At 43.2% G+C, this 25,179-nt stretch overlaps 1 protein-coding gene across 1 annotated transcript in view; it reads right to left on the bottom strand.

Annotated features, from left to right (window-relative positions):
* The window catches only part of TBKBP1 (TBK1 binding protein 1), a 163,263-nt gene that overhangs the window by 6,155 nt on the left and 131,929 nt on the right, over positions 1-25,179 (bottom strand). The window contains exons 7-8 of the mRNA XM_089674317.1: positions 10,827-10,936; positions 3,269-3,897 (exon numbers count right to left, since the gene is read on the bottom strand). Coding sequence (XP_089530443.1) covers positions 3,269-3,897; positions 10,827-10,936 — 739 coding nt within the window. The remainder of the gene's footprint in view (positions 1-3,268; positions 3,898-10,826; positions 10,937-25,179) is intronic.

The following is a 25,179-nucleotide window of genomic DNA, read 5'->3' as shown; positions in this document are numbered from 1 at the left end:
ATATAATTGTTTTTCTCCCACTGAGCACCAAGACTGAGACATTGTCTACTCCCACTGACACTGGGGCATTTTCTACTCCAGCTGGCCACAGTCCTCCTAAAGTCTGTTGGACAGTAAACCGGCCCTTTGTTTAGAAAGTTTGGAGAACCCTGGGTTAAAGGAAAGAAATTTGCTTGATTCCCCCATCAACACAGTAAGTGTTGACAGGAGAATCCCTCCCAGTGCACTATTGTATTCTGGTTTTCCCACAGTCAGAAAACAATGATCACTGCTGGAAGCTGTAACCACCAGCAGTGATTGCACACAAAAAAAACCAACAAGCTGCTTGTACTGTAATTGATCAATAGATCAACTTCAGTTCAACCAGCTTACCCACAGATGGAACAAAATTCAGCCAATTCCTGCTAAACCGGTTTAATTTCGATCCATCTCTGGCCAGCTTTAGTGTATGATATTCTTTGAGGGGTCTGTATATGTACTGTGTAGTATGTGCATGACAGGGTGTGCAATATACCTGTTTCTGTTGGCAAATAAACAATTGCAGTGTTTTAAAAATATTGTAGTGTCATATTATGTGGCCATTTTAGATGCAGATAATACTTTTTGAGATTCTGTTACTTTGTTCATTCAAGGCAAAGTGACAGAAATTCACTTATATTTACTATCTCAGCACTCCCCCATTTCTCTGTTCCTCTCCCAGAACTGATGCACAATTAGGTTGATTTACTAAAACTGGAGAGTGCAAAATCTGGTGCAGCCATTCATAAAAACCAATCAGCTTCCAGGTTTTCGTTTCTGTCAAAGCTTAAAGGATAAGTTCACTTTTCATAACCACTTGGCAACCACCATATAGCAGTTTTACTGCTCCAGGGTGGCCACTGTGTGCAGAATCACATATACACTATATTGCGAAAAGCATTGGGATGCCTGCCTTTACATGCACATGAAATTTAATGGCATCCTAGTCTTAGTCCGTAGGGTTCAATATTGAGTTGGTCCACTCTTTGCAGCTATATCAGCTTCAGCTCTTCTGGGAAGGCTGTCCACAAGGTTTAGGAGTGTGTCTATGGGAAGGTTTGACCATTCTTCCAGAAGCACATTTGTGAGGTCAGGCACTGATGTCAGATGAGGATACCTGGCTCGCAATCTCCCCTCTAATTCATTCCAAAGGTGTTCTATCGGGTTGAGGTCAGGAATCTGTGCAGGCCAGTCAAGTTCTTCCACCCCAAACTCGCTCATCCATGTCTTTATGGACCTTGCTTTGTGCACTGATGCACAGTCATGTTGGAACAGGAAGGGGCCATCTCCAAACTGTTCCCACAAAGTTGGGAGCATGGAATTGTCCAAGATGTCTTGGTATGCTGACACCTTAAGAGTTCTCTTCACTGGAACTAAGGGGCCAAGCCCAACCCCTGAAAAACATCCCCACACCATAATCCCCCCTCCACCAAACCTTACACTTGGCACAATGCAGTCAGGCAAGTACTGTTCTCCTGGCAACTGCCAAACCCAGACATGTCCATCGGCTTGCCAGACAGAGAAGCGTCATTCGTCACTCCAGAGAACACGTCTCCACTGCTCTAGAGTCCAGTGGCGGCGTGCTTTACACCACCATCCGACGCTTTGCATTGCCCTTGGTTATGTAAGGCTTGGATGCAGTTGCTTGGCCATAGAAACCCATTCCATGAAGCTCTCTACTGACTAAGACACCCCTCAGCTGTCCCCTAAGAGACTCTGCAGAGTCTCTTAGGGGACAGCTGAGGGGTGTCTTAGTGTGGCAACACACGATCCATAAAGAAGATTCTTTGGATGGACTGCTGCACTTAGATGATGACCTGATCCGTTCATGAGACAACTGCGTATGGATATCGGGATACCATCTATATGCATATTTGAATTATGCATCTGGTGAGTGCATGATTCAATCATTCTGATCACCGGAAGACGCACGTTTTTTCAGTCACCGTTTGATGTTTAAGGACTATCATTGCTTTTATGCACAGTTTCTAGCACTTTGTCACCACTTCATATATATATGGTTTATTATTATATTGTATTCTAGCGCTGCGCCCTTCTCTTTTGTATGTCTTTTTAAGTCTTTTGGTACTTATTGGCGCATAGCAGCTTCTCCATCTAGCGCTCACTTTTATCTTTATTTCCTGATTTCTCTACTGACTGTTGTTGTGCTAATCTGAAGTCCACATGAAGTTTGGAGGCCCTTAGCTATTCACTCTGCACACATCTGGCAATGTCTGTGCGGATCCGCTCTGTCATTTTACGTGGTCTATTACTTCGTGGCGGAGCTGCTGTTGTTCACAGCTGCTTCCACTTTGTTAAAATACCACTAACAGTTGACTGTGGAATATTTAGTGGCAAGGAAATTTCACAGATAGACTTATTGCACAAATGGCAACCTATCACGGTACCATGTTTGAATTCACTGAGCTCCTGAGAGTGATCCATTGTTTCACAAATGTTTGAAGAAGCAGTTTGCATGCCTAGGAGCTTGATTTTATACACCTGTGGCCATGGAGGTGATTAGAACACCTGAATCCAATGTTTTGGAGGGTTGGCCCAATACGTTTGGCAATATAGTGTACATACATCCTGTACGGACAAGCAGATACTGTATACTGACAGGTCTGCAGGAAACCTGCATGGCACCTGCGATCTGCTGATTGCTGGTGCAATGCTTTCCAGGTTCCTACAACAAAAATTAATAAATGCACATTTTTTTACTTGCAAAAAAAATGTGCATTTATTATTTTTTTTTAAAAGCTTAACTTAGAAGTTGATTGACTCCCATGCATAGCTGCACCAGGTTTTGCATTCTCCAGGTTTAGTAAATCCATCCCCTAGTGTTTCTAGGTGTGGTGGAAAATGCAACCTCCTCCCATGTTGCATTGGGTTGGCCTAGCAGTCAATTGCCAGGCCTAGACACCATTACAGGAGAAGGCTGCCATTGACATCAACCCTATGTAAGATCCAACACCTTTAGGCATGGTGCTCATTCAGGTTAGGACTTTAGAACAATAGAATGGCAGTGGGATGTGGAATGTGGAAGGGGTGAATATAAGTGGGTTGGGATGGGCTCAATGGGCAAAGTGACACATTAATGAGTAAGAAACTGAGCTGTAGTTTATGAGAAGGTCATGTTAAATAACAGAATGAGGTAGAGTATATAGTAAAAAAATGATCCTGTGTCATCTAATGTGTTTTTGTCCCTACCCCTCTTCTGTTTTTGTTTGTTTTCTGCTTATACACTTACATTGATAGAGGGCCAAGACTGTGCATGTTCCGCGCGGGAGTAGGATGCTGACATTCTTCTACTTGCTGCATCAGGTATGGGGAACCCAGCACAAAAGGAAGCACAACGTACTGCTCCAGGCTCTGGACTGGGTGGGGATGGAGGACTCCATTCGTCCTCGTCAGAGGACTGTTGTTGTGGATCATGGAAGCAGGGTATAGTAGGTGGGCTTCCTGCGTATCCCTCATTGTAGGATCTCTGTTTTGGTAAGGTAGCTGTCCCTGCTGGCATCCATAGGGAACGTGGTGCTCGTGGATACAGAGCAGGCTCACTAATTTCGGAATAGCTACGACGTGCTTGGAAAGATGCTTTAGCTTGATGAGCTGGAGGTTTTGGGTAATGAATATCAGTTCCCAAAGGGGACGGACATGGTGAAGGTACAGGTGACCTACGTGAGGGTGAGGAAGGTGGCACCGGAGAACGGCGTTGATGTGCTGGAGACTGTGGGACAGGGGATCTTCTCTGTAAGATGGGAGATGGGCATTGTGGAACAGGGGAGCGGCGCTGTGTGGATGGCGAATGACGGAGAGATGAAGGAGAATGACGCAGCTGGCAAGGAGAATGGCGATGTGGAGGAGAATGCCTCTGTCCTGGAAAAAGAGAAAAAACTTGGATTAAAAACATGTAAAACCTTTATTGTCCTTGCAGCCGTACTCAAAGTCAAACACAAATCAGATATTTTCAGCTCTGCTCGAACTATTACACACGTTTCAGGGGCTGGTAGAGCACTGGCTTCAGGAGTAAATGTGCCATGGCTGCAGCCAGGGGCGGACTGACAACTCATGGGGCAATAGGGGATCATGGGTCCCCTGTGTCCTTGCTCACACTCAAAAAAGCCTATAAAAAAGGTACCAGGGGCATTTCATGGGGCCTCCTACTGACCCCGGGCCCTCGAGCAGTGCCCGACTGCTTGAATGGTCAGTCCGCCCCTGGCTGCAGCATGTGTATGAACCCTTTTAGCTGCCGTGGTAGGTTTTAGAAGAGAGGTCAGTAAAAGTGCAGATCAGCATTTTTATTTTTCCCCCTTAGCACCCATGTAAATGAGTACACTAGCTGACAATACATATGAAAATTTAATAGATTGGTCAAACTTTCTATTAAGTTGTAATATTTAAAATGTAATGCAAAGTAATGCAATTTAAAAACGTAAAAAAAAAAAAAAAAAGGTGTCAGTAGCACCTCCCAAATGCCAGTCAGCTGCTTTTCAGAGGGTGGTCATCATTACTGCCTGTCTGAAAGATTCTGTCACATGACCTGTTAGAATTGCAGCTCAAAGCCTACCCTTCACGGTTACGACTTCCTTACTTCTATCACTGTTAAACTGTACGCTTTTCTAGTAAAAAAATTCCAGGTAGCCATATTATACAGGATGCTGGAAGTGTGTCCGGGGTGGCATGTGTAATTCCACAATGGCATCATCATCAGGTCTTCTGAATACTGAGTATGTACATAACTCCCCCAGATATGGCATTTGCATGTTACACCCATACCATGTTATGAATAGACTGGTCCCCACTCCTTCCCAATCCCCCACTTTGACAGCTAGCAGGGGATATTCTCCTCCGACTAGCTGTCAAGATGTTTTTTAAAAATGCGGCCGCACTGGGCTATGGCCATGTCAATCATTCAAGGTCTTCTGTGAATGAAAAAACTACAAGTCCCGACAGCCTTAACGACTGTCAGCTTGTAGTTCCCAATTAACTACCATAGCGCTCCACAGCACTGTGGTAATTAATTGAGAACTATAAGCCATACTTCAATGATTTATTGATTTTTCTTGTCAGTATATCTGCTTGCCTGTACATCCCGTACATTTTTATTTTTGCTACATAAACAGAAAAGACAGAATATTTTGAAAAAAAAAACATGATTTTCTTTGTTTCTGTTATAAAATTGTTCAAATAAATAATCTTTCTTCATAACACATGGGTATTTGAACATTTTAACCCCTATACAGGTGGATTGGTTGGTGGGATTTCTCCTCGATCACTGTTGTGGATTGTATTTTTGGCAAATTATATGATATAGGTTGTAGCAGTTCTCTTTTATGCAATATATATCTTTTGAATAGCTCCTGTGGCACACTGTATACTGCCCTTTGTCTGTGCGTGTGGAGGGACCACTGAACCAATTGGCTCTAACCTTATATACAACCATCTTACTATCTCCGATTGGTCTTTTGGATTTAAGTGATATTGGTGAGATACCTTTATAACAACCCCTCACTGATTTTCAATATCTTTTCTTTTTGTTTCTTGCATTTGTTTAGTGGTTTTAAATGAAATTTCTGCTGTTACAAATAAATATCATGTAAGGCCCCTTTCACACTGAAGGTCCAATAGGGTCTGCCTGTCAGTTTTTCAGGCAAAACCAACTGGACCATCCATGGCCCTCTATGGACCGGCGGGTGTCAGCGGACATGTGTTCATGTGTTTGCCCATTAGGCTTCTTCAGAGAATAAGATATATCACATTGTGAAGGAACTAATGAAAGTCAAATCAATAACTCGGACAATAAATTAACTTTGCTTCAAACAAAACACGATTCATAAATACAATTTTCTTTTATTTGTTATGTCTCACACACAGAGTAGGCATGCGCATAATTACACCCCAAATACATTCTGCTTTGCCTTCCGAGTATGAAGGTACCACATGTGTGAGACTTTTTCACAGTCTAGATGCACAGAGGGGCCCAAAATCCAAGGAGCACATTTGGACTTTTAAAGTGCTACTAAATCCAGGACCTTGCATTCACTATATCTGGTTCCCCACAGTACACAGAACATGGAAATGCAATTATTTTATTAAATATAAACTGCTGACTACCTTTTTCTCATCCGCAGTTAGCGCAGTCTTGTGCCTTTTATCAATGTTCAGCAGAGCACTGGTTAAAGCTTGTAGGAGGAGTTTTCATTCTGCTGTAGGAGGATGCAGAACCCCTGACCTCTGTCTGGACAGTGCTGATTGGCCCTGTGCTGATCATATGTACTCTCCCAAGAAAAAAAAAACCTCTCTAGCAGTGCACACCAAGCTGAGTGTATGCAGAGTGACGCCACACAATATGTCTTATCAAGAGATAAGAGGGGGGCACTGGAAGATGGTTAGGTTCAGAGAAGTCAGGATCAAACATCCTTTTTACACAATGCAGAGGATTAACCCCTTAGGTTTCACAATGAGTATAACAAGCATGCTTTACTGCATATACAGACTGATTTTACTGTTGTGGGTTTAGTAAAACTTTAAGCATTAATGCCCTATGGGTTTATGATGTCACTTGTGAGTATGAGTTGTGAGGTTTAGTAACACTTTAGGGAGCATAAATTTTGCATAAATTATGCATCTAATTTGCTGATTACTTAACACATTTTTGGAGGCTCTGGAGCACCAGGAGAGTGGAAACACCCACAAAAGGATCACATTTTGGAGAGTAAACACCCCAAGGTATTTTCTAAGAGGCATAATAAGTGTTTTGAAAATGTAATTTTTTTACATAAGTTTTTGGAAAATGCAGAAAGAAAACTAAAATGTTTTTTTTTTTTTTTTTTACAAAAAACAGTCAGTGAATATGTGTGTAATATACAGTGTAGGCTTGCTTAGAAATACAACTCAAAACATATTCTGCTACTACTCTTGAGTATGCGGATACCACATGTGTGAGACTTTTTCAAAGCCTAGCCACACAGAGGCCCAAAATCCAAGGAATATCTTATGGCTTTCTAGAGGCATACATTTTGCATCTATTTCCTGTCTACCTATCACATTTTTGTGGGGCCTGGAGCAGTGGTAACAGTTGGAGACACTGGGTCTGTTGACACTGGTGTTGGTAAAGCAGTGATCAGGACACTGGTATGGCAATGATAATGACCCTGTGTAGTGGTAAGCAGGATACTGGTAAGGCATATGGAGGTGATCAGGATGCTGGTGTGGGGTATGGCAGGGATCAGGGTGCTGGTATGATGTATGGCGGTGATCAGGGTGCTGGTACTGTGTTTTGGTGACCAGGATGCTGGTATGGCGGTGATCAGGACATTGATATGGCATTGATCAGGATTCTGTATGGGGTATGGTGGTGATGAGGACACTGGTATGAGGTATGGGGGTGATCAGGGCACTGGTATGGGGGTGATCAGGGCACTGGTATGGGGTATGGCGATGATCAGGATGCTGATATGGGGTATGGTGGTGATCAGGATGCTATTATGGTGTATAGCGGTGATCAGGATGCTAGTATGGTGTATACAAGTGATCAGGACACTAGTATGGCGGTGATCAGGACACTGATGAGTGAAAGAACTACATTTAGGATTGTTGCCATAACTTTCACTTACTCTATCCAAAATGGAAAAAAAACTTTTACCTTTCAAACCCATTGTTTCAAATTTGTAGGGGCTCTTTAAAGACTGGCATAGTACCACTGGATTGGTGTAAGGCCAGTGTGGTGCCTATATTTAAAAAGGGGTCAAAATCTTTACCAAGTAATTATAGACCTGCTAGTTTAACTTCCATAGTTGGCAAGATACTGGAGAGCTTAATAAAAGACCAGATAGATGAGTTCTTGCTGGAAAAAGATATTTTAAGCAACAGACAGCATGAATTCATGAAAGACAGAAGTTGTCAAACAAATCTGATTTCTTTTTGAGGAGGTGAGAAAAACCTTGGACAGAGGGGTGGCGGTGGACGTGGTATACTTGGACAGAGGGGTGGCGGTGGACGTGGTATACTTGGACAGAGGGGTGGCGGTGGATGTGGTATACTTGGACAGAGGGGTGGTGGTGGACGTGGTATACTTGGACAGAGGGGTGGCGGTGGATGTGGTATACTTGGACAGAGGGGTGGCGGTGGACGTGGTTTACTTGGATTTTGCAGAAGCATTTGACACAGTTCCCCACACACAGCTAATGTGTAAGGTAAAGTCTACAGGCTTGGAAAAATCTGTATGTAAATGGATAGAAAACTGTCTAAAAGATTGTATTCAGAGAGTAGTGGTTAATGATTCATACTCTGAATTGTCTAGGGTTGTCAGTGGTGTACCTCAAGGTTCAGTGTTGGGACCCTTACTTTTTAATCAATTTATAAACGATATAGGGTCTGGTAAAAATACCATTTCAGTCTTTGCAGATGACACCAAGCTGTGCAGTGGAATAACGTCCTTACAGGATGTATCCAATTTACAAGCCGACCTCAATTCAATGCACTGTGTAATTGGGAAACCATGTGGCAACTGAGGTTTAATGTTGATAAATATATCAACTGTGGGTGTAGGATTCAAACTTTTTTTTTTTTTTTATGGTTGAACTGGATGGACTTTTGTCTTTTTTCAGCCAGACTAACTATGTAACTAATCCTCTCAAAGACAGTTGTCACCAGGGGCGGACTGACCATTTGGAAACTCGGGCACTGCCCGAGGGCCCGGGGTCAGTAGGGGGCCCCATGAGATGCCCCTGGTACCTTTTTCATAGGCTTTTTTGAGTTTGGGCAAGGACACAGGGGCCCCATGATCCCCTATTGCCGGGAGCCCCATGAGTTGACAGTCCGCTCCTGGTTGTCACTGCAACAAATGTCCCTGCTTTAAAAAATTCTCCTCTTCTGGTGACAACTCTTGTTCTGGTGACAACTCAGATTTTGGATTTTCCTTACCTTAGGCCTCATTCTCACTTGCAGTGTCAAACCTATGCATTCAAAGCCCATTTCTACACGTATATAAATTCAGGTAATATTTTCTCAATTATATCATTTAGGCTGGATAATTATGTCCTTTCAGGGCCATTCAGGGCCAAACTCTAAACATGGCTATACTGATGTAAATGCAGCTAAAAGTGTAATGCCCTCATCTAATTAAGCTAAATGTAGTATTTGGCTTCACTATAGTCAGTGCAGCCATAATCTATTGGTTTTGACTGATCAGGTTTTCCTATCTGGGTGTTTGATTTCTCAAACCTGCTTCTCAGAGAAGCTTCCAGAATATAGGAGAAGGAGTGTTAAATGTGCAGTGTGAATATATGTATCATGCCCCAGCAAATCCCTAGAAGGAGGCATCCAGAAAGTAGCTGGGCTGGTGATAAATGCTTGTGGAGGCCTGTCCAGAGGGTACTTTCCTGTCCAGGGAGGGTTGCCAGAGGCAGTAGTTCTCCTTGGGCTGTTAGATAGCTAATGAGACAAGAAATTGCAGTCTGGGCCTCAGCAGGACCTGGGCTGAGGGCCTGGAAAAGAATGCCAAAGTATTATTTTCTGGAGGGCATCATCCTGGAGGCCTGGTCTGGAGAAGGATTGTTTATCTTCCTCGCTGAGGAGCTACCTATGGATGCTGGGCTGCAGTCAGTACCTGGGGAATTGTGAGTAAAGACCTTGCTGTGGACTCTTGGGTGTACAGGTGCTAAAAGAGAGTTAAGTGCCAGATGATACTATATGGACTGGGACTGCTCCTATAGAGTCCTAGATATACTGGCCACCTCCAGAAAAGGCTGCTTAGAGAAGATTAGTGAGAAGCTGTCCTTCTGTTATTGCTATTATCATTGAGGAGTATCCTGTGACCCAACACTTCTCCTGTTCAAATTATTCAGCAATAAATTAAAAATATATCTCTTAAACTGAGCCTTAAAGTGGTTCTAAAGGCTTAAGGTTTTTTACTATCATGCATTATTTACATGAAGCTAAAAAAACCTTCTGTGTCCAGCATCCCCCAAGCCCTCTCTAATACTCACCTAAGCCCCCTCTCGATCCAGCAATGTGCACTGGAGTCTCAGCTATCCTGGGACTCCCTCTTCTCATTGGCTGAGACAGAAGCAGGAGCCATTGGCTCCCATTGCTGCCAATCACATACAGTGAGCGAAGGAGAAGAGAGAGGGGGTTGGGCCGAGCCGTGGCTCCATGTGAATAAACACTCGGAGCAGCAGGTGCCCCCGTAGCAAGCTGCTTGCTGTGGGGGCACCCGACAAGAAGGAGGGGCCAGGAAAGCCTGTGGGGGATCCGAGAAGAGAAGGATTCGGGCTGCTCTGTGCAACACCACTGCACACAGCAGGTAAGTATAGATATGTTTGTTATTTTTTCCTTAAAAAAATATAAGCCTTTAGAATCACTTTAATTGTCGGTTTGCATGGAATTGTGCTTGTGACTGGCAGCCTCTGTACTACCGTGGGAGACCTGGGTATATTCTCAGCAGCCCCTCCAGGGGTAAGCACTACAAAGTACTATAAAGCAGGGACTCCTAAATGCAAAAAATTGATCTGAGAGGTATAAAAGCTATTTATACTTCCCAGAAAGCTTCTCCTGCATTTAGAAAAGCTACACACATGAGTGCAAATGTGAAACAGTAGGGATAGAGGGGGGATCTCTTCAGCAGAGACAGAAATCAATCCAAAACCTAAAAACATAATGGCTTTAGGTATACTTTTCTACTGTACGCCATAAGAAGTTGGCTTTGATTTTAAACATTAAACACAGCTAATTTATTTGCATTTTTAGCTTTCACACCTATTTGATCTATTTCCTTTAGTAGATAAGCATTGGCATATCATCACCTGCTTGGTCCTCCAGCAGTGACCTCAGAATCCGGCCTTGTAAAGCAGTAAGGTCTCGCAGACGGTAAAGTTCCTCTGTCAGTTCAGTGTACGCCAGGGCCAGATTCACCCTGGTAAAAGAAAATACAAAAATACTACATTATCATACTGTCAGAGAATTAAGACTAATGCCCCCAATGCCACAGAAGTAATGTTCATTCATTATTTATACATATTTACTGTAATCATCTTGTCTTTGTTGGTCAAGTAACCAAAGTCTCCAAAGTTTCATTCCTCCATTATATATTATTGGCTGCTCATTGTAATATAGACAATCCTTTCAGTCATTTTAAATAAAGAGCCTCAATGCTTGTAAACACAGACACCAGACTAATACTGTATGATATCTCTCTCATAATGCCAAGGATATCCATTGACTAAGGTACTAAAGATGGTGTCAGTGCCTGTGGGTCCGAACCTGGGACATCTGCTGTGTCTGACAATGTCTCTTCTTGCTGAGCTACTTGGAATACTGTACAGCTCCCTGGACAATTCCTTGAATGATCCTGCCTTGATCTTGTTTGCTGTGAACCTTGAACTCTTTGCTCTTCCCATGAACTTCGTGATTTAAGCCATGTCTCTGCTCTTCTTGTTTGCCAGATTATTGTGCCTTCTCCAGCCAATATCTCACTCTTGTCTCTCCTGCTGCTGTCCGTTCCTTCGCTACCACTTGTTACCAACCTTTAGCTTGTTCCTCAACTATTCTTCTGCCTCATCCTAGCCTGAAACCACTTGCTACTAACCTAGTTTGTTTACTGACAATGCTTCTGCTTGATCCCTACCTGCTATATCAGCTACTGGATCCTGGCTTGCTCACTTCTTGGTGGGGTGATTCTGAGGACCCTGACCTGGTATTAACACATACCAAAACCCAACTCCACCATCAGGACCTCTGGTGAATACGGGTTGATGCTTAGAACCTGCACCTCAGGTGAGCTTGCGTCATTTGCCAGGGTGACCTGCTTGTATACCATCCTGCTAGTTGGTGAGAGCCTCTCTGCTGCTATGGCTACTGGTCTCTGAGCCTGACCCCTGACTGTGACAAATGGCTTGTCTTCAGCCTGTTCTGACCATCACTCCCCCTTACCCTTAATAAATAACCACACATTACCACAACCTGGAGTTAAATGACCATAGCAATCTTTATTATCAAACTGTATAAATAACAGACAAATGACACATTAAACACACATACAGTGGGGCAAAAAAGTATTTAGTCAGCCACCAATTGTGCAAGTTCTCCCACTTCCATTTTATAATTATTGCTCCCACAGTTGATTTGTTCACACCAAGCTGCTTGCCTACAATTTTGTTTCTGGTGTCATTCGACAGCTCTTTGGTCCTCACCATAGTGGAGTTTGGAGTGTGACTGTTTGAGGTTGTGGACAGGTGTCTTTTATACTGATAACAATTTCAAACAGGTGCCATTGATACAGGTAATGAGTGCAGGACAGAGGAGCCTCTTAAAGAAGAAGGTACAGGTCTGTGAGAGCCAGAAATCTTGCTTGTTTGTAGGTGACCAAATACTTATTTTCCACCATAATTTGCAAATAAATTCTTTCCAAATCAGCCAATGTGATTGTCTGGATTTTTTTCTCATTTTGTCTCTCATAGTTGAGGTCTACCTAGGATGCCAATTACAGGCCTCTCTCATCTTTTTAAGTGGGAGAACTTGCACAATTGGTGGCTGACTAAATACTTTTTTGCCCCATTGTATATATGGAGCCTCAAGGTCCTAGTAGGCATCAAAAGAAGAGAGTACCTGCGTCCAACCTAATTAGGCCTCCAGCCGCCACACCAACGACTTGGAGACAACAAATTGCAGATATAACCATGCCAGCTCTTGGGAGCCGTACTTCAGACAGGTCCCTACAAAGTACATTTGTGCCCCGTACTAACCTACAAGGACCTTGGACACTGCTTGCGGCCATGACAAAATACACACCAACAACAAAATAGTACAGCAAAAAAAAAATAGTAGCTAAATGGTGAAAGAAAAAGGGAGGGATGGTGGGAAGTTTTCCCCAACACCTTCCCTCCAACTGAGGACCTCATGAGACCCCCTGCCTGTTCTCCTCCTGAAGCTCCACCTGTTCCTCTCCTGGACACCAATCAAGTAAGACGCTACGACCTTATTTTCTTTCAAACAAAGATGAACCCCCTACTAGACCCAAACCCCATTACCCACTGTCATGCCGGGCTTCCGTTTATGTTTTTTCCTTTTCTTTTCTCCGGGCCTCACTTTCATTAAATTAATGTATTCGTTTTCACTCTATTTTCCTCATGTGCACACCACAGTGTAGCTAGATGATTGTTCAGATGTCAGAAATACGAGACATACATTATGCAATTTTCTTGAGATTTTTGCTTTAGATTTAGAAAAAACAATATAATAAGAGGTCAAACCTAAATTACACTTTCAATTGTATCCAGTTAGGCAGCCCCTTGCACTACATAGTTGAAGGTAAATCTGAAAGAAATTGTACAGAAAATTGTATAGTGTATGGCCAGCCTAAGGGAGCACTAGAATACCCTAAATTACCTACGGAAAAGCTTTGTTTTTTGGAAAAACCTTGTTAAATCATTTCACTTTTACAACCCACTCTTCTCTCTTTATTAATTTAATATTATACAATTGTAAAAGCATCATGGATCAGTTCTGCTGATTACATCACTGAAAGCCTACGGTTGATGAACTGGAGAAGACAGCTGAGCGTATTTATTTATTTATTTCAGGTACTTATCCACTTGCCCTTCAGAGGATTTACCCCCCTTCATGACCAAGCCATTTTTTGCCATACAGCACTGCGTAATGGTCATGCAACGCTGCACCCAAATGAAATTTAAGTCCTTTTTTCTCACAAATAGAGTTTTCTTTCGGTGGTATTTGATCGTCTGTGCATTTTTAGACCAACAATTTTGAGAAAAAAACAATATTTTTTACTTTTTGCTATTAAAGATATCCAGTAAAAAAAAATCAAAGTTCATCATAGATTTAGGCCAAAATGTATTCTGCTCCATGTGGAGCTTTGGTAAAAAAAATCCCAATACGTGTAAATTAATTGGATTACGTGAAAGTTATAGCGTTTACAAATGGCGGTATATATACCCTGGAATTTTGTAAAAAATATTTTACTAGTAATAGTGGTGATCAGCGACTTATAGCAGGACTGCGGCAGGCATTCTGACACTGGGGGGAACTGACTTGGTGTCACTGACACTGTACTAAAAAGCACTGACACTGTACTAATGGCATGGTGAAGGAAGGGAATAACATGTGGGGTGATCAAAGGGCTAACTGTGTGTTGTTTTACTATGGGGACTGTGTCTGTGTTTCACTGTAGGCACACTGCTTTGCATGGCTCTGCTATGCACAGCCATGCAAAGCAGTGAGGCAGGAGCTGACAGGGGAGAGAACTGTATTGTTTACAAACAGTTCTCCTCCCCGTCGGAGATGCTCGGCAATCACCGGGTGTCGGCGAGTAATCACCGTCCAGAACCCAGTGATTGACAGCTGAGGCCGTGAATGGCGGCACGCGTAGGGCACGTGCCCCCTACCCGGAAATGCAACGTCACGTATATATACGTGATTTTGCGCACCCGTGCCGCCCTGTAGAAGTACTTCTTCTATAGGGCGGACGGGAAGCGGTTATATAGTACCCTCAATCTCCCACACTCCAAAGACATGCTGGTAGGTTCATTGGATCCTGTCTAAATTGGCCCTAGTATGTGTATGAATGTAAGTTAGGGACCTTAGATTGTACACCCCTTGAGGGTTAGGGACTAATGTGAATGTACAATATATATGTAAAGCGCTGCGTAAATTGATGGCGCTATATAAGTACCTGTAATTAATTCAATAAATAAATTTAGGCAGTGCTTTACATATATATTGTACATTCACATTAGTCCCTAACCCTCAAGGAGCATACAGTCAAAGGTCCCTAACTTACATTCATACATACAAATACTAGGGCCAATTTAGACAGGATCCAATCAACCTAAAAGCATGTCTTTGGAGTGCGGGAGGAAACCGGAGTACCTGGAGGAAACCCACACAAGCACAGGGAGAACATGCAAACTCCAGGCAGGTGGTGCCATGGTTGGGATTAAAACCAACAACCCTAGTACTGCCAGGCGGAAGTGCTAACCATTTAGCCACTGTGCTGCTTGCCCAGGCTTGATTTGCTGAGGGCTTAGTGAATCTTGTTTGAAATTTGGCAAACCCAAACTTAACAGTAAATGCCACTAAAGGCTATTATGGGGGAAGAGGGTTGGGGGGTGAAATACGTTTCTGGCCAATTTTAGGGCTGTTAGGCAAAGCACTGTCAAAGAGAGGCATATGAGATGTGCAACAAAACAAGAGTCTTTTCATGTGGTTTTGAGGCCAACATTAAAGGGTATCTATCTAGGCAAAACTTTTTCTTTAGGTTTTGGATAGAATAGGAAATGGTTAGACCCTCTGCCAAATTTATATTATTTATTATTTTTATTACTATTTGTGCCACTGCTGAGGAGATTAACTATTTGTACTGGTACCCATTGTCGCAAAAAGAAAAAAAGAAAAAGAAATTAGGTGAAATCCAGAATTTGTAAGGTTGTCCCCAGACCAAGAGGTGAGGGAAAATCTTCCAGTGAGGACCCCTGTTCTAGGAACCACAACCTAAGAGAGAGATTTCCTCTAAATTCTTGTGGTGTCTCTGGGATAGGAAATGAAGGGAAATTACAGACATCAAAAAATTGACTAGAAGGGGTTCTAGCTCTTCCTTACTCTACTACTACCCTTCCCCAAAAACTGAAAAAGTGTTATCTGTACATAAACTAGTGTTTATGAATGTTGTGTTACAGAACAGTATGGTTTTCACAGACAATCTCAGCGATGTTTACTCTGGCAGCACATTCTTGGCTGTAGAATTGGCTTACATTTGATTTATTTAACCACTTTAGCCCCAAGCCTATCCTGACACTTCCCTCCTACATGTAAAAATCAGCATTTGTTTTCTAGAAAATTACTTAGAACTCCCAAACATTATATATTTTTTAAGCAGAGGCCCTAGAGAATAAAATGTTGAGTGTTGCAATTTTTATGTCACACAGTTTTTTTTTTTCAAATACAATTAACCACTTGCCTACAGGGCACTTATACCCCCTTCCTGCCCAGGCCAGTTTTCAGCTTTCAGTGCTCGGTCATGCAACACTGTACCCATATGAAATTTTTATCATTTTTATTTAGACAGATAGAGCTTTCTTTTGGTGGTATTTAAATCACCAATTAATCAATTTTTTGGTAAACAAACCAAAAACAACTAAAAATTTTGAAAAAAAAAATTTTCTTAGTTTTTTTTATAAAATTTTGTAAATAAGTAAAATTATGTAAAATTTTTCTCCTTCACTGATGTTCGCTAATGAGGCTGCAGTGATGGGCACTGATAGGCTGCACTGATGGGCACTGATAGGTTGTACTGATGGGCACTGATGAGGAGGCACTAGTAGGTGGCACTGATGGGCATTGACAGGCATCACTGATGGGCACTGAAAGGCAGCACTCATATATGGCACTGATAGGCGGCACTGATAGGCAGCAGTGACTGGCACTGTTAGGCGGCACTGACTGGAACTGATAGATGGCACTGACTGGCACTGATAGGAGACACTGAAAGGCAGCTCAGATGGGCACTGATATGTGGCATTGATGAGGCACTGTCAGGTGGCACTGATGAGCACTGACAGCTGGCACTGCTGGGGCTACACTGATCATCAGGGCACACTGATCATCAGTGCCCTGATGATCAGTGTAGATGTCCCCTCTGAGGAATGCTGATTACCGGCTCTCCTCTGTCAGCGTGACAGCTCATGAGGAGAGAAATACCGATAACTGGCATTTCCCTATTTGCATGCGAACAGCTGTGATTGGACACAGCTGATCACATGACCGAGCCAACATTTTCGGGTGGTTTCCATTGACTGGTGATCTGCTGTGTCCGAGGGACACAGTGCACCATCGATCGCCACGCTGCATGCTCCCGGAGCCGAGCACACGCGGTTAGAGTGGGAGGACGTCATGTGACGTCCTCCCAGAATGAGAGAACCGCCTTGCGCCCATCATTACCTTATGTGGCGGGCAGGAGGTGATTAAAAAAAAAAATGCTTTAAAATTTCAAAGGCTTATGGAATGGTGACAAACTATGGGAAATCTCTATAGGCAACACTTTAAAAAGCCTTTACAGGTTACCAGTTTAGAGTTACACAGGAGGTCTGGTGCTAAGAATATTGTTCTGACTCTGAATTTTACCTCCATGTGGGGTGCAATCGCCGTTTCTGTATGCATGCAGGACTGATACATGCATTTGCCTTTGCTCCTGAGCATGGTGGGACTGGGCACTTTAAATTTTATTCTTTATTTTTCTTTTTACACTATAACTATAATTTGTATTTTGTATCACTTTTATTGCTATGACAAGGAAAGTAAACAGTACCAAACACAGAGTAGTGGCTGTGGGGATATAAACTAAGCTCCCAAGTGCCATGTCCTAATAAAGCTAGTATAGATCGACCAAGAGAAGAAGGCCAGAAACGTGGACTTTAGAGGCACTGCAACAATATTCATTAAAATCGTTTCTTTATTGGATATACACAATTACGCAACAGTACATAAAAAACATCTGCTAAGAATGTAGGACCCCCATTGGGGTGGTACATTCTATGCAGTTACAAATGGAAACGATTTTAATGAATATGCAGTGCCTCTAAAGTCCAAATGTCTGGCCTTCTTCTCTTGGTCGATCTATACTTGCTATGACAAGGAGCAGTGACAGGTCCTCCTAATGTAGAGACTCGGGGTCTATTAGACCCCAAATGCCTTCTCTGCCCTTAAAAGCAATGGATCAAACCAAGATCAATTTAATCAGATGTTTTCACAAGCCGGTAATGAGCTAAACCAGAAGTGAAAAAATACTCAGCACTTACAGTTTCTTAGACCATAGAGATGATCGGGGACACTCTGGATCCTCGGTCATCTTTATGGTCAGATGGCACGACCGCCGTGGAACAGTAGAGCCCGGGAAGATGGCGGGGGGACCACCTTCTGCCACCTGTAGAAGCAATCCAGCAGCTAATTAGCTGCTAGGATCCATTTTCCATTAACGCCTACCCCCGGCTTAAAAAAAAAGATTTATAGGTATAGTTAATCCAGGGAACATCCGGTTGCCTCTCGGGGGATCAAGAAATAATTTTTTTCCCTGCAGGAGCAAATTGGGTCATGCTTTGCTGGGTTTTTGTCTTCCTCTGGATCAACTGTGGGTATAGGATTATAACTTTTTTTTTTTTTTTAATGGTTGAACTGGATGGACTTTTGTCTTTTTTCAGCCAGACTAACTATGTAACTATGTAACTAAATGGCTATTGTGTCTTTTGTTTGGGGGGGCGGGGGGGTCTATTTTTGAAAAGGACAATCAACATGAGCTCAGGGGTCATGTAAAAGAGCTGTTCTTTTAGCTTCCCAAACACATTTGCAAGATTTCAGGAATTTAATAGACCCAAATTAAAAGTAAGTCTACCAGTGGTCATGCTGCTTCTGTAGCCTGGATGGCCTTGTTGAGTGAACTCCAAGCTTCATCCTTTGTAAAAGTGCTTCAAAGGACAGAACAGCAATACATCAAAGCTGGTGAAGTGAAAGGAGCATGCCTCCAAATCACCTCTGTGCATATGGGGCAGTGCAGGAAGCATATAGAGCAGGGGTCTCCAAATTTCCTAAACAAAGGGCCAGTTAACTGTCCTTCAGACTTAAGGGTGCTGGACTGTGGCCAGAGATAGAATAGTGCCCCATTGTCATGTGTCAGTGGGAGATATAGCACCCCACTGTTGATGTTGGTGGCAGAAATTATGCCACATTGTCAATGGGCAGAATAGTGTCTCGTATCAGTGGGATGAATAGTACCCCAAGGGCCGGATAAAGGCAAGTAAAGGGCCACATCTGGCCCCCAAGCCGTAGTTTGGAGACCACTGACACAGTGCTAAGGGCAAAAGCAAGGTACAGAGACTCCTATGTCCTGGAAAACAGGAAACCAAGCAAAACCTGGACCTAAAACACACATCAATCCACCAATCGGCCTCAGTACAACCAGCCTGTTGTTCTTTTGGGGTTTTTTTCATGCTATAGCTGCCAGCAGCGATCTTTGTGTTCTGCAAGGAAGGCTCCCCACCAGCAGAACACAATGGCGCTACGAGAGGGATTCCTCAATCAACACTGAATGTGTTGATGGGGGAATCAAGCAAAAAATGCATAATCTAAAAGTTACTTAAGTCTCTTATTGGTTAGCTGGTATATTTTCTTGATAGATATTACAGTTCTAAACCTCAATCTTTCAATAAAGTTCAATCATTGAGTAAGAACAGATATTTATTATGGGGTTATCAGCTGGCCTGTGGTTTGCACAAGATGATTAGTAATGTTTCCTGTAATGTGCGAGCATATGACTTATTCTTCTGCATTCAACCACAATTGACAATTATATGAAATCTATTATCTAGCAATCTATCCTTAGATATCTTTTCGTAAAGATATGTTTTTTTATTTAACACCAAGAAATTGAAAAAATCTTATAAACAGTACATGTCTGAGCTACAAGTAAGAAAACTTCTGATGTGATGAGATATGCTGCTAACATGCAAATTGTGTCTTATCCCCACTAAAAATTATGAATTGGAACAGTGACCAATGTGGAATGAGTTGTATCACAATTTTTCTTTAGTTTTAGACTTTTTAACCATTATTCTCACCTAGTAATACTGCAAATAACACACTTCATGTCCCTGTATCTATGTGTAGCACTGCCCCCGTAGGGGCCGCTCAATGATGCTTGTCCCCAGTCGTTTCCCTGACCTTGCAAGTTTCCCGACACCTCTGACACTCTGGGTTCATACATATTTCAGCAATAGAGGATACTAAAGCAAGAGACAATACTTTAGTAACATCTCTATATTAGAATGTGCTTTAAAAGGGATTATGGGATTAGTATGCACAACCAAAATTAAAACATAACAGCAGAAACACTAGTAAAGTAGAAACAGTCAATTAGCAAAAGTTCAACCATTAAAAAAAAAAAAAAAAAAAGTTATAATCCTATACCCACAGTTGATCCAGAGGAAGGCAAAAAAAAACCAGCAAAGCATGATCCAATTTTCTCCTGCAAGTGAAAGAACTCCTTCCTGATCCCCTGAAATCTGCAGTAAACTTCAACCACCTAAATGCAACCCTGGCAGTAAGAGGGGCAAGAGAAGGCTTGTTGGATTGTCAGGTCCCTCTGGGCCACCAGCAGTAAAAGGGGCATGCAGAAAAGTGTGTGTGTGTGTGTGTGTGTGTGTGTACCCTTGTTTGAGTAACAATGGCCTTAGATAGTAAGAAGTCACTTTAACTTGAAACTGCAGCTTGAGTCCTGTGATGCTGAAAGTTACGGTGGTATCCACTGTCTTCTGCTAGCAATGGTGGGGCCCGTAAATATGATTGAGTACTGGTCATTGAAATTAAACAGATAAGCCATGGTACTGCTCAAAGCAAATGTCTCCTGGTAACTGAGGTGTAAAGATGTCTGGATGCAGTGTCTCCAGACTGATGACAGAAAGACACAAACGTTTATGTGATGTTTGATTTAATATAACTTATGTTATGATAAGCTGTTTTATGATTTTTGATATTTTGATATTATGTTGTATTATTTTGTGTTTTGTTATACAAACCGCGAAACATGTCTAGATTGGCTGACTACAGACTCACCTTTACATTGGAATAACAGCTTGTGGGTGTGAGATAGCACCATTGGTGTGATTGTAGTACAGCCTACTCAGCGGGATTTTTAAACAAGCAATGTTGTTTTAACATTATATTGTTCTGTAATAAAAGTATGACATTTTAACCTTGTGTCTTTGTCGGTACCAAGAAAATCCTATTGCCCCTGTTGTTCTCTAGATCTTTTGAATCTTAACGCGGAGTTCCACCCAAAAGTGGACTCTCCGCTTGTTTGCCTCACTGCCATATTTGGCACTTTTTGGGGGATAGCGGATACATGGTTTTGATAGATACACGCTCCCACTTCTGGCTCAGTTCGTCACAGTGAAGTGAGCTGGAAGTTTGGCCCCCCTCCTTCCTCCCATAGTCTTCTGGGACACTTCACTGGTCGCAGAAGACTGCTGAACTAATCAGGATGCGCAGCGCGGACTGACAACTCATGGGGCCCCCGGGCAATAGGGGATCATGGCGCCTGTGTCCTTGCCCAAACTCAAAAAAGCCTATGAAAAAGGTACCAGGGGCATCTCATGGGGCCCCCTACTGACCCCGGGCCCTCGGGCAGGGCCCGAGTTTCCAAATGGTCAGTCCGCCCCTGGCCGGAGTCTCATGTGCGGACCTGTGGGATGGGAGCAAGGCAAGCTGGGAGCAGGACTGTCAGTAATATGTTTTTTGTCCTAATATCCACCTTAAGCCCTGGTTCACACCAATGCGGTGCGGCACATTGCATGTGATTTGCACAGGAACAGCACCGCATTCCTGTGCAAATCACATGCGATTTCTGTACGGTGCAATTTGATCCATACATTTTATAGGTCTCTAATTGCACCACATCTGCACCAAAATTGTACACCCTGGTTCACACTGATGCCGCGTGGAATTTACACTGGCTTCTGTGCGATTTCCGCACTGTATCATAATCACACTCCATTCAAAATCAGTTTCCAAAACACGGTATGATGTGCAGAATCGGAATGTTCACACCCATATGATTCGATTCTGGTGCGGAGCAAAAAAAGGGTCCTGCACTATTTTGATGCAGATGTGGTGTGATTTGAACCATACAAAATGTATAGCTCTAACTGCACCGCACATAAATTGCATGGGATTTGCACAGGAATGCGGTGCGGCTCCTGTGAAAATCACATGCGATGTGCCGCATCACATCAGTTTGAACTCAGGCTCCAGGACCCTTTTTTTTGGTCCACACCAGAATTGGATTGCATGGGTGTGAACCTAGGGTAAGTGTGAAGGGGCACTGAGCTGACTGCAGACCCAGGGGATGCTAACAATTAACAGACAGGAGATCACAGAGGGGCTGGTCAGCTGAAAGCCAGCAAAAGGTACACAAAGGAAAGAGAGGCAAAAGGACTCTGGAATGTTCTAAGGACACAGCAGGTACAAGGATACAGGTTGGAAGCAGGAACACACAATTACTGGGGACAGGATAAAAGAGACAGTGGGGACACAGATCTCATTGGGGAACACTGGAAAATGCTTGCAAACATGCTCTAGGAATAAGGGGGATCCAGCTAAAGGATCACAAGGTATGTCAAGGTCACTAGGAGTTTTGGGGGTCACAAGGAATATTCTCAGGAAGTCAGGGACACAAGTAATCACTGGGGGGTACACTAGAAATCTTCACCACTAGGAAACACTGGGGGACACTTTGGAAACTTGTCAGCTAGGAGTCACAAGGGGCATTAGGAAACCTAACTGCTAGGAATTGGGGGGGTGGGGGCACTAGGAAACAGCTGCTAGGAATTGGGGGACACTAGAAAACAACTGCTAGGAATTGGGGGGGACACTCGGAAACAACTGCTAGGAATGGGGGGACACTATGAAACATCTCTGGTAGGAATGGGGGGGAACTAGAAGAAATCTCTGCTAGGAATCGGGGGACACTAGGAAACATCTCAATTGGAGGGACACTAGGAAACATCTCTGCTAGGAATTGTGGGACACTAGGAAACATCTCTGCTAGGAGTTGTGGGACACTAGGAAACATCTCTGCTAGGAGTTGGGGGACACTAAACACTAGAAAACATCTCTGCTAGGAGTTGGAGGACACTAGGAAACATCTCTGCTAGGAATTGGGGGACACTAGGAAACATCTCTGCTAGTAGCTGGAGAGACACTAGGAAACATCTCTGCTAGGAATTGGTGAGACACTAGGAAACATCTCTGCTAGGAATTGGAGGACACTAGGAAATATCTCTGCTAGGAATTGGTGAGACACTAGGAAACATCTCTGCTAGGAATTGGAGGACACTAGGAAACATCTCTGCTAGGAATTGGAGGACACTAGGAAACATCTCTGCTAGGAATTGGAGGGACACTAGGAAACATCTCTGCTAGGAATTGTTGGGACACTAGGAAACATCTCTGCTAGGAATTGGAGGGACACTAGGAATCACGTCTGCTAGGAATTGGAGGGACACTAGGAATCACGTCTGCTAGGAATTGGAGGGACACTAGGAAACACGTCTGCTAGGAATTGGAGGGACACTAGGAAACGTCTCTGCTAGGAGTTGTGGGACACTAGGAAACATCTCTGCTAGGAGTTGGGGGACACTAAACACTAGAAAACATCTCTGCTAGGAGTTGGAGGACACTAGGAAACATCTCTGCTAGGAATTGGGGGACACTAGGAAACATCTCTGCTAGGAATTGGGGGACACTAGGAAACATCTCTGCTAGTAGCTGGAGAGACACTAGGAAACATCTCTGCTAGGAATTGGTGAGACACTAGGAAACATCTCTGCTAGGAATTGGAGGACACTACGAAACATCTCTGCTAGGAATTGGTGAGACACTAGGAAACATCTCTGCTAGGAATTGGAGGACACTAGGAAACATCTCTGCTAGGAATTGGAGGACACTAGGAAACATCTCTGCTAGGAATTGGAGGGACACTAGGAAACATCTCTGCTAGGAATTGGAGGGACACTAGGAAACATCTCTGCTAGGAATTGGAGGGACACTAGGAATCACGTCTGCTAGGAATTGGAGGGACACTAGGAATCATGTCTGCTAGGAATTGGAGGGACACTAGGAAACACGTCTGCTAGGAATTGGAGGGACACTAGGAAACGTCTCTGCTAGGAATTGGAGGGACACTAGGAAACGTCTCTGCTAGTAATTGGAGGGACATTAGGAAACGTCTCTGCAAGGAATTGGAGGGACACTAGGAAACGTCTCTGCTAGGAATTGGAGGGACACTAGGAAACGTCTCTGCTAGGAATTGGAGGGACACTAGGAAGCATCTCTGCTAGGAATTGGAGAGGCACTAGGAAACATCTCTGCTAGGAATTGGAGGGACACTAGGAAACATCTCTGGTAGGAATTGGAGGGACACTAGGAAACATCTCTGCTAGGAACTGGAGGGACACTAGGAAACATCTCTGCCAGGAATTGGAGGACACTAGGAAACATCTCTGCTAGGAACTGGAGGGACACTAGGAAACATCTCTGCCAGAAATTGGAGGGACACTAGGAAACATCTCTGCTAGGAACTGGAGGGACACTAGGAAACATCTCTGGTAGGAATTGGAGGGACACTAGGAAACATCTCTGCTAGAAATTGGAGGGACACTAGGAAACATCTCTGCTAAGAATTGGGAGACACTAGGAAACATCTCTGCTAAGAATTGGGGGACACTAGAAAACATCTCTGCTAAGAATTGGGGGACACTAGAAAACATCTCTGCTAAGAATTGGGAGACACTAGGAAACATCTCTGCTAAGAATTGGGAGACACTAGGAAACATCTCTGCTAAGAATTGGGGGACACTGGAAAATATCTCTGCTAGCTATCACAGTGGAAACTACTGAGCACTAACACTAGGTGTTACTCAGGCAAAGCCTCAGTGAATGAGCTCAGTTTAAAAAGATGGGGAGATGGTCTGGCTGGGCTGGGTTGGGCTGGGCTTGTAGCTGATTGAATTATCAGCAGGTGGATAATCAGTCTTGAATCCTTTCCCAGAGGCACACACCACTTTCTCAATACATTGATCATGGTTGCAGCTGAACGACTGATGAAAACTAAGTAACTGCAGCTGGGTGCAATGCTCTGCAGATTTAAAAAAAAAAAAAAGAAATGCCATCCTTCTCTCTCAGTCAGTTCACACTGAATCCAACTTTAAAACTTTACTTGAAGTTGCACTATTTCAAAGCCACATGTCAGTGCCACTTCAGGTGCACCTTCAGGCAATTAAAAAATAAAACTGTTGCTAAAAAAAAAGAAAAAAAAAATCTACCTCAACCACAGCTTTTGACACTTCCACAAGACATGAGTCACCCATGTCTCACTACTGCCTCTTGGGATGGCTGGGTACACAAAATCCTGCAAGAATGTTCAGCTGCAACAGACGGAAATGCATTCTTGTGGGATTTCAAGCACCCAACTATCCAGGAGACAGATGTGAAAGGCAGTGACGTTGCCCCCTCTTTCTAAAACCATCAGAAGCTGTAGATATGGTAAGTTTTTTTTTTATTTCCCTTTTTTTGTTTTTATGGAAGGTCTACTTAAAA

Source organism: Staurois parvus, unplaced genomic scaffold, assembly GCF_062004578.1.
Source record: "Staurois parvus isolate SC_StPar_1 unplaced genomic scaffold, SC_StPar_1.0 ptg000151l, whole genome shotgun sequence".
Taxonomy (NCBI): Eukaryota; Metazoa; Chordata; class Amphibia; order Anura; family Ranidae; genus Staurois; species Staurois parvus.
This window is presented reverse-complemented; position numbering and strand designations above follow the sequence as displayed.